General features: G+C 37.0%; 1 protein-coding gene across 1 annotated transcript in view; it reads right to left on the bottom strand.

The window, feature by feature from the left end:
• Nucleotides 1-855: 855 nt before the first annotated feature.
• Nucleotides 856-10,411, bottom strand: part of LOC109938216 (protein CLEC16A-like) — a gene marked incomplete at both ends in the record, with an annotated part of 44,745 nt that continues 35,189 nt past the window's right edge. Inside the window, one exon of the mRNA XM_048621424.1 lies at nucleotides 856-982. Coding sequence (XP_048477381.1) covers nucleotides 856-982 — 127 coding nt within the window. The remainder of the gene's footprint in view (nucleotides 983-10,411) is intronic.

Genomic DNA, 10,411 nt, shown 5'->3' with positions numbered 1-10,411 from the left:
AAGGTGACCTCCCTCAGTACAGCTTTGATATTCTCCCTGATCAGTAGCGCAACCCTTCCCCACCTCTTTTAAACCTTTATCTCGACTGAAACATCTAAATCCCAGAACATTAAGCTGCCAGTCTTGACCCTCTTTGAAGCAATTCTCTGTAATAGCTACAGCATCGTAGTCACATTTAACAATCCAAGTTCTAAGTTCATCACCTTCCTTGTTATACTGCATTAAAACAAATACACTTCAGACCACCAGTCAAGCCAGGGTCTGCAACATCTCCCTATCTGTTCTTCCCTTTAGCCTTACTGGCCTTGTCTCTAACTCCTCCTTGGTCATTTCGCTTGCTGACCTACTGCTCTGTTTTCCAACCCCCTGCCACTCTCGTTTAAACTCTAAGTGACACTAGCAAACCTCCCCGCTTCTCTTTGATCTTCAGAAACCTACCACTTTGACTAAGTTTTTAGTATTGTAAAGTGACAGTGTCAAATACAGTTTGAAAAATGTGCCAAGTGATGCTTTACTATGTTAGAAGTGCTCAGACAAATACACATTGATGCTATTGCAGCCTGGGCTAACAATCAATCAACTTTGTGTCACAAAATGAAATGAAACAAACATTTTAAAATGAAGTTTTAAAGCGGCGTGTTAAGACATCTTCAATGGTGCAAGAGTATGGAATGGAGAAAGAAACACCACTGGGGGCCAAGAATGGGCATCTGAAAAGCAAGTACAATGCAAGTGCCTGCATTCCAATGTTTTTGACCTTTCCCTAGTCATGGCTGGATTTAAACGCAACTTCTCCCCTTTCATGCCAAGAGAAAATAACTGAACTTCACTTCATAAATACAAAACTAAGCTTACCTTCTTTTCGGATTATCGACCCTTGAGGCAGCTGCTGTTTTCTCCTCATCGGTTGTATTTTGTTCAGTCAAGCCTACTTGCTGGGGGCCTGAAACCTTGCATCGTTCCATTATAACCATCTCAATTTCTTAAAACAGTAGGAAAAGAATTTTTTTTTTTAAAAAACGTGCGCTACTGTAACCAATTACTTTATGCCAGAAGAATCCAAACAAATCATGACTTGGCCCCAGAACAATTTCCCCAAGTGTCTTTATTAAAAATCAAAAAGATCTTCAATTTGTAACTTGTCTATACTAAATACATAATTTGAAAATCGCAATACAGGGAAAATAAAGTCGTGAGATCAGCTAATCGTGAATGGTTAGCTTAATGCTCATTAAAGCGTGCTGATAATGAAATGTTTATGAGCAAACAGACATTAACTTTGTTTTCAAATACTTAAAACCAATGAAAGAAAAATCTCTGCTACATGTTGTCACCAGGGAGTTTTACAAATACATTATTTTAATGAAAAATACTTGTGATGTGAAAAATGCATAGCAAGAAGTGCGTTCTGGATAAGTTTAGTTAATTAACCATGTATTAAGGGGAATTCTAGACTGATATGCATAAATTATTTGAAGAGGTTCCATTTTGAGAATTGTCCAGTAGACTAAATGTAAAGTCTAATTTGCATCACAAATGAAATAATTCTAAATGGCAATATAATTTGCTTTTTAAAATCAAAAGGTTTGAATCCCTGAAAAGGTTCATATTTTCTGAAAGACAACTCTTGTCACATGATGGAAGAACCTTGGCCTCACTTCAGCTGATTAATTATTTGGTTACTCTTCCTAACTTCCTTCCGACCACAACTTTGCTTTTGAAAAATCAAGCTGTCGAATACTTGACTGTTGTATCAACCTATGCTTGCCCACTCTAGTTGTACGTATTCCTATGGGTTTGCTCGCGATTACTGCAGTTTGTAAGTGCACATCACTTACCTTCAATAAATGCAGTCCTGTAGTAGAAAGTCTTTTTTCAGATTTTTTCCTTCTTAAACTGATACACGTTGGCTTCTTGATGCATTCAGCAAACTCTGAAGATTTTTTGATTTGATGATAAATGTCAACACAAGACACTAGTCAACTGCAGCATTATCACTGCATTGAAAAGATTTTGACATAACCAGATTCTTTCCTTCCACTAAAAATGAGCCATTAAGCTAAAAACTTGCAAGCTGCATTCTTAGCAGTGGGGTGACCACCCATGAGGTGTGACAAAACTATGGCTTTAAGAGGTGTATTTTGTCCTGGTTTTTTTCTTTTTAAAATGAAGAAATGTTGAGACAGAGGTGCCAAGCCTGTTCCAAGACAATAAATAGTGCGAGGTTTTTGGGGTTTTTTCTCTTTAAAAAAATGTTGGAACAATAGAAGCTGCCTGAATGAGTGGGGTCAAACTCCCACAGAAACTAGGATTTTTAGTTTTAGTTTTTCAGTAGCAGTTGTTGGGGCTTTTGAAGCTGGGTTTGGAAGCTGCAACAAATCTCTCTCTGCTACACTCTCAGTTTCAGTTTTCTCTTGATATTTTTTCTCCTGGACTGGAGAATTATGTGTGAGACAATGTATTTCACTGAATTTGGCTTTGTCAAGGATGTGTTCATGGGATGTTATTATATTGGAACTGTTTTTGTTATTGTTGAGGAGTTAAATAAGGTATTATTTTGTTAAGTTTTCCAATGGAGTTAATTTATTCCAATTTCTTCTTTTGTTGTATTTTAACCATCGTGTATGAATAAAGTCTGGAACTTGCCCTTAAAATAAGTAGTTAGGGTCTAGACTATCTTCTCAATATATTTTAAGGGGACTTGGTCTGGTCCATAACAGAGGGCTTTCAGTATTGCTTCATGGCCAACGGTATGAACTGAAGATGGACAACATCTCAACCGCCTACAGGACTGTCAGAATGGTACAGAGTGGGCATCGAAATTCAGAGTAATGGAAGCTTGGGCAATGTACACAAAGAATTTTCCTCTTGGGTTTCCACCTCTGTTTCTTCCAGAATTCTTCCAACACTTAGGACAATCATTGAGTTTCGTGTTTCTTATCTTACAATTTTTTTTTAAAGAACTCCTTGACCAGTATTCACATGAAATAGCAATTCAACTCTATTTCTCTTATCATAAATACTGAGTATCTGTTGCATTTTCTGCCCTTATTTCAGATTTCCAAAATCTCAAGCTACTTGTGACTGTCTATATCTTCTCTTAAAGCAGGACAATCCTGATCAGGTTCCTTCAACTTCCCCCTAAACAAATGATCTAATTTCCTCTCATTTGCACATTCTTTATCCCCATCCAAACCTGATACTCTATTGTCACCCTCTTCCCCCATCATATTCTGTTCCTATCCTCAACATCCTTTAATTCATAAACATTTTTAAAGTGCAAGGCCCCAAGCTATTTCCCATTCACTGGCGGATACACAGTCTGAAACTTTGATCTTTCCATATGATCCATCCATCTGTTTTACTAAAAGATACATTGCTAAAGAGACATTCTTTTGAAGTCCTCTGCCTTGCACTCAAGTTTAATATTATGTCTCTTATTAGCTCAAGTTCTGTACTATCGAGTGACTAATTCAGGTATTCATAAATGAGTTTTGTTTTATTTGTATATTTTCTTTCTTGTACCTATGCGTTTCATTTTTATTTCCTTGTTAGAAAGATAAGTTGGTAATGGAAGATATACTTAATGGAACCTAGTGTTTTGCAATACTGATGGCTCATATTAAACCATTTAACAGTACAGGGCTTAGTACAAGAATTTGACAGCACTGGGGAACAGTTCAAATAATATGTAGTAGTGAGATGTAGATACATCATACTTAACATGATATTGTGCATCTTTTGTCTTAAAATGGTGGAGATAAAACCGTAGAAGTAAACAATACACTTGCAGGCTCACCATTTACGAATAACAGAGCAGCCAATTCCACTTTCCCAGGAGACTCAGTTGCAAATCTAATCCATAAAAATTGCCAACCAAAGTTTCAGAAAATCATGGCAACAAAAAAGAATTTTGATCTACAGTCACCATGTAGGAGTGGTTCTGATAATATACTGAATGATACGTGGACTAAAATCCACTATTATAATAACAACATATCCTCTGGATGACTATCAGCAATGCCCCAGATGATCAGTTAGTTCTATTTGTACAATAAACACTATACAGTGTACAAGATCACAGGACAAGTGTAAAGTCCTGAAAGCATTCAAAGTCAAAAAAGATACAATTATTTATTGCCATTATCTGTAAGACTGAAATACAGTCTTCAGCTCTGCCCATAAAACACACACACAACATATATAACTTCTGAACTTTAGTTTAAAAAAGCACTTTTAAAAAATTATAACTGATTCTCCAAGTTGGATGTCTGCTGGGGATTAAGAGAATTTAAGTGAAAAACAGAACTAGTATTGCTCAATGTTCACAAATTAGATACAAAGGCAGCTGCTGTATTCCTAACGCAGGGCATCATTTGTAACACATGATCAAACAAGGATTTTTGAAAGATGAAAATATTTTCAATGGATAATTCTGGTTTGTTATGGTGAATTCCCTACCTAGATGCCACCTTACTGCATTTAAACAAAAACAAAGCTGAAAACCAATAATGGAACCTGCATAGATCTGTGTGATTTAGCACTAATCCACAGAAAAAGCATGTATAATATTTAGTTCCAATTGCAAATAATTTTATCTGTACTTCCTTTTCAACATTACGGTTATGAGCAACCGCATTCTCAGGTTCCAGATTCAATGGAATTTTTAAACATGAAATTGAAAAAGTGTAAATTTTGTAAGACAAAAGTCAAAGCAAGTCTTTTATGGAGGCAGTTTTCAGAAATACAGAACAGAAAACATTAAAATTGGATACTAACAAGAAGGGATTTTAATGATCTTCAATGATCAGATTTGCAAGTTTGACCATCTTCAAAACAATATCTTAAATTACTATGAAAATCTAAAACACAATCAAGTGACTGGCTATTTAAGTAACAAATAAATGGGGGAAGATGGTGTCATATTAGTAGCATTATTGGTTTCTGTAGCCATGTACCTTTCAGTAAAACTTGTAGCAAACACCCAATGTAGGTTTATAGACATAATTACTCTCGTGATCCATTACCAATTTCAGTTCTACCTTAATAGAGTAGCACCTCTCCACAAGTATGGAGCAATCACAGAACAAACATTTCTGCACTGCTTGCTTAAATTTCATGCACTAGTTATAGAGGAGGAGCAGATTTTATACAGATTGGATATTTAATGGAAATAACAAACTAGCCAATTGCTCTCTGGGGTTCAGAAAATACTCCCTTCAAAAACTTTGCCGCTGATGAGATGTTCTTTGATTTGAAAATTAAACTTAATGCAACTATAGTTATTAAACAAATTAAATCAACAGTACCTTCAGATTCACTTGCCAATTTGAATCAACTGAATCAGTAAATTCAAAAAAAATTAACAGCTTGAAGAACATTTTATACCAGTTACCATTGACAACAATCGTTGGGAGGCAGAAGTAAATTTCAGAGAAGAGGCTGAAAATGAAAGTAATCCAACTTTTTAAATCACCCCTAATCCCATCACAAATCTGGACTGAAATTCCCTCACAGTCCTTAAAATCCAGATGTTATGGCAAGGTAAATTCAATTATTAGTTTAGCGAACCACAACAGTAAACAAACTATTAGCGCAAAATCAGAGACATAGTAAAACCTGGTTATAAACTACATCAATGTAACTATCTCTAACAAATCAGCAATCAAAACCTTTGACTGTTATTCACAAAAAATAATTTTTTTCTTTTGCTTTAAACTATTGGTTTAATTGGGTTTATAAAGGTTGGGACGCAAAGTTACTAACTGAATAAATCATACTGGGTTTACCTTGTTGCAAGTGCCTTAGACATCCCTATGATGCAAAATACCTGGAAAGCTTTTTAAGGCTATATAGGAAGATTGATTTTCCCTGGTTGGGAAGTCAGTCATCAGGGATCATAAATTTAGCAAAATATATTTCTGGCCAAATTTACATTTAAAGCATCGAGCAAGGTTACCGCTCATGTCCACTTTTAAGATGTGGAAAGGTTTGTTCAATAATCCACAGTGGTAATTTTGACGAAGAGTCTAAACCAGGTTGTACTCTATCAATATAACAATTAAGTTAACGTGTTCATTACTTAAGCTTCATTGTAGAATTCTGGTTAGTGCTCAAGCAAATTGTTTGAATAAGATTATTCAAATGCAAAGAAGTGGCATGTCTGCAGTTTGTCAGATTGCAGTAGAATTATACAACTGTCCACGATCGCAATGCATGCATGTACCTGTAAATATTACATAATCCACATTCTGTACCTAATCATGCCCTGAGAAAGCATCTGAGTCTCTACACAGTATGTCTAAAACATGGTTTCTCAGCTTTGTGGCCCTTCAAACGTTTTCCATCTTAAAAGCATATGTTCTGTTCAGGAATAGAATCATTCTTCCATCATTTTATGGGGGGAAAAAAAAAGACAAAGAATTGCACATGCTGGAAACTGCTGATAAAACTCAGCAGGTCTGGCAGCATCTATGGAGAGAAAGCAGAGTTAACGTTTCAGGTCCAGTAACCTTTTCTCAGAAGGTCTGAAGGGTCCGCAAGGGGGGGGGGGGGGGGGGGGGGGAGAGAATGCGGCGGTGGTAGACGAGAAGGGGTCACTGGACCCAAACCATTAACTCTGCCTTTTCTCATCATTTTATGGTGTTGGACAAAAGGCAAAAAGTACACATCAAGTGACTTTAGAGACAATTCTCAGTTATTCTTCAGCATTTAATGTTACCCAGTAACAGCTGTAATTGGTGGGAATCACTTGAAGGGCATACTGTGCTTCAGATGAGGTTTTGCACTTCAATTACATTAAAAAGACAGGAGTGAGTTTCTAGATGATGATCTCTGAAAATACACTCCCATTGATAATCCCCTGAAAGCTTATTTTTGGAACCAATCTATTAGAATAACACATCAATTATGCAATTGGAGTTAATAAAGTGGATGCACAAAGGCATTTAAAAGCAAGTGGAAACAGGATTTGGGTCGTAATGTGCATTAGATCTTTTTTCCAAAGTTCCCTTCAACTTGCACTCAAGGCTGCCAGAATGCTATACTATAGAATCATAAATAATCGTCTAACAAAAAGAGTTCTTCACAAAACTGACACCACAGCTAAAAATATGCATCTAGCCATCACTTTGGGTCACACTAGAGATAGGTGAAAAGGGGAGGGTTTGTTGAGTTGTATGATTTTATTCTTTTGAACTCCAGAGAACTGGACATTGTTTGAAGAAAATGGTGTAAGTTGTATTTAGACTGAGAATGTTACAGCATTAAAAACGTTACGTTTCTTTATTGCTTTGCCTTTCAGAAGTGTTCCACTTGTAACAATGGTTATGACATTGCTTCAAAATTCCCATAAACTCACAGGTTTATGTAGTGCTCATGTACATCAGTACAACCTCTGTATACAATGGCTCATAACAGCAAAGCCTTTTGCTCCATGTACAATGACTCGCAACAACATGTTTTTCCCCAGGGAAACCTAGGTAAGGTTCACCTCAGTTCAGTCACACCTCTCTTTACCCTACTTCATAATAGAACTAATATTCAAACCATGTCTATGAAGCTGCCTTCTAATTTTGGGCGAATTCAAATCTTGTTACATTTAAGCTCTCAGAACAAGTCTAGATAATTAAAAACTGGCTTCAAAAGGGGAACATTGTTGCTCTGCAGAGAATTAACCAAATATGCTGCCAAAAAAAAACTATTCCATCTTATCAAGAGATAGCAGGGAAGGAAAAGCAAAATTATCTGCTGAGAAATTGCAAGATGGTTTGCCCGCTGACTTCATGTAGAAGACCAGGTTGAAATAACATACTGACTAGGGAAGAGGGTAGCTCAAGAAAGTACATGCAATTCCATGGACAGGATTTTAAGAACATATTAATGACTTTGGATGAAGGAAGTGAATGTCCTATTACCAAATTTGCAGATGACAGAGGGAGATAGTAAGAACTGCTGATGTTGGAATCTGAGATAACACAGTGGGGAGTTGGAGGAACACAGCAGGCCAGGCAGCATCAGAGGAGCAGGAAAGCTGACGTTTCAGGTCTGGACCCTTCTGAAGAAGGGTCCCGATTCGAAACGTCAGCTTTCCTGCTCCTCTGATGCTGCCTGGCCTGCTGTGTTCTTCCAGCTCCACACTGTTATCTATGACAGAGAGGAATGTAGGTATACTAAGTCAGTAGGCAAAAAATTGATACATGGAATATAATGTGGGAAAATACTTTGATGTGAAAGAGTTGAATATTATTTAAATGGAAAAAGACAATAGCACAGAGGAATTTGGGGGTCTTTATACATGAAATATAAAAAGTGAGTATACTAAGTTCAGTGGGTATAGGGACAGCAAATGGATTGTTGATATTTCAGATGGATTGCAGTATTGAGATAGGAAGGTTTTTGTTGCATTGGGAAAACAACCAACATAATTAAAGACACTCCCCACCCCGGTTATAGTCTCTTCCACCCTCTGCCATCGGGCAGAAGATATAAAAGTTTGAAGACACATGCAAAAAGATTCAAGAACAGCTTCTTCCCTGCTGCTATCAGACTTTCGATTGGACCTCTTTAATGTTTATGTTGATCTCTTGTTGCACTCTCTGTGGCTATAACACCCAATCCTGCACTGTTCTGTTACCCTGATGCACTTGTATAGTACAATCTGCCTGTAAAGCACGCATGACAATACTTCTCATATGGAAAACGCAAGGAAGTGGAGTTGAGGATAATCAGATCAGCCACGTTCTCTGAATGACAGAGCAGACTCAGTAGGCCAAATGGCCTACTCCTTCTCCTATGTTTGAGTTTGATTCGATTTATTGTGGTCACATGTACCAAGATACAGTGAAAAGTGTTGTTTTGCATGCTATACAGGCAGATCATGCCATACAAAGTGCATCAGGATAACAGAATAGAGTGCAGAATACAGTGTTACAGCTGCAGAGAGAGAGATCAACACTAACATTTGAAAGGTTCATTCAAAAGTCTGATAACAGCAGGGAAGAAGCCGTTCTTGAAACGGAAGAGGGTGAAAGGAAGTATAAGCGGCGTGGGAGGGATCTTTGATTCTGTTGGTTGCTTTCCCGAGGCAGCAGGAAGTAGAGATGGAATCAATAGATGGAAAGCTGGTTTGCGCAATGGACTGAGCTGTGCTCATGACTCTAGTTTCTTGTCTTATGATACAAGTTTGCTCCTACCTACACAAACTATTCTAATAAAGTGCATGCCTACAACTCTTTCCTGTACAGTTGAAATGACCTGTGTATGTATTTAGATTACACCACTTCAAAATCTGTTCAAGTTTAAAAGCACCACTTCTGGGATCATTTGCACTCACTGTATGTAATTTGAGCTTGATTTAGTAAAGAGAAAGATGGGAAATTGAACTGGGTACCCACATGGGAGGAAAATACTTGCACACATTTGGTGTGCCAAATAAAGTGTTTCTATGTTAATGCAATCTATGAAATGACAGTGCCCCATGTATTTGAAATGTAAGTGAAAACAAAGATCATCTATGGAATGGTAGATGAGGGAAAAGTTTAAAAAAAAAAAAAATCAATAAAAGGCACAAAACTGTTCTACTAAATATATGAGAGTTAGATTCTGTTAACACATTTCTCTGCAGGCATACGTGTGCTTTGAGAAGAAATAGCAGCAACTTGGGCAGGATTTTATTAGCACAGCATAAGTTTGTCCTTGCATTAGTACATATTAATGCCATTGCAAGCAAAAGGAGAATAAGCATTGTGTATAATTGAATGATTTTGAATCACTTTAAAGAACTGCAGCAAATGAAGTGTCAAATTGTTGTAGCTTAATGTCTGCATTGCATTGTTGACTTTTTATCGATTTAAATATGACATTGGTTCTAAATTATCAAAACTACTACGTTTCCTGATTGACTTTAGTTGTTATGAATCTGCTGGGCTGATTTCTGCTGAACTTTAAAGATGCAATTATCCAAAGTATTTTAAAGAGTTTACAACACTGAAGGAAGTAGATCATAGCTATAAGGGGCTCTTGTGGCACAATGGCAGTGAGCTAAGAGGCTGGATTCAAGTCCTACCTGGTCCAGAGGTGTGCGATACTATCTCTGACTAGGTTGATTTAGAAATACCTATATCATATCTATATATGACTGTGTACCACTTTCTGATGTCATCTTTTTCTGTCACAATTTGCAGACCTTGGTATACATGTGGCTATATTTCCTTAAAATCAGAAATGCTGTGGTGGTGCCTGCTACAATAGTCATTGTACTCATCTAGGAGTCTCTCAGCATCTTTCCTTACTCAAAGTTCAAGATATTTTAGTTTAAAACAGCTGCAAGCATGAACCACTTCATTAATCGGAAAAATTTGAAATTGTAATTGCACACTAGACAATCACTGCACAGCTTTCCGACTTCCGG

This window comes from Rhincodon typus, unplaced genomic scaffold (genome assembly GCF_021869965.1).
Source record: "Rhincodon typus isolate 14 unplaced genomic scaffold, sRhiTyp1.1 hic_rhity00000642, whole genome shotgun sequence".
Classification (NCBI taxonomy): domain Eukaryota; kingdom Metazoa; phylum Chordata; class Chondrichthyes; order Orectolobiformes; family Rhincodontidae; genus Rhincodon; species Rhincodon typus.
This window is presented reverse-complemented; position numbering and strand designations above follow the sequence as displayed.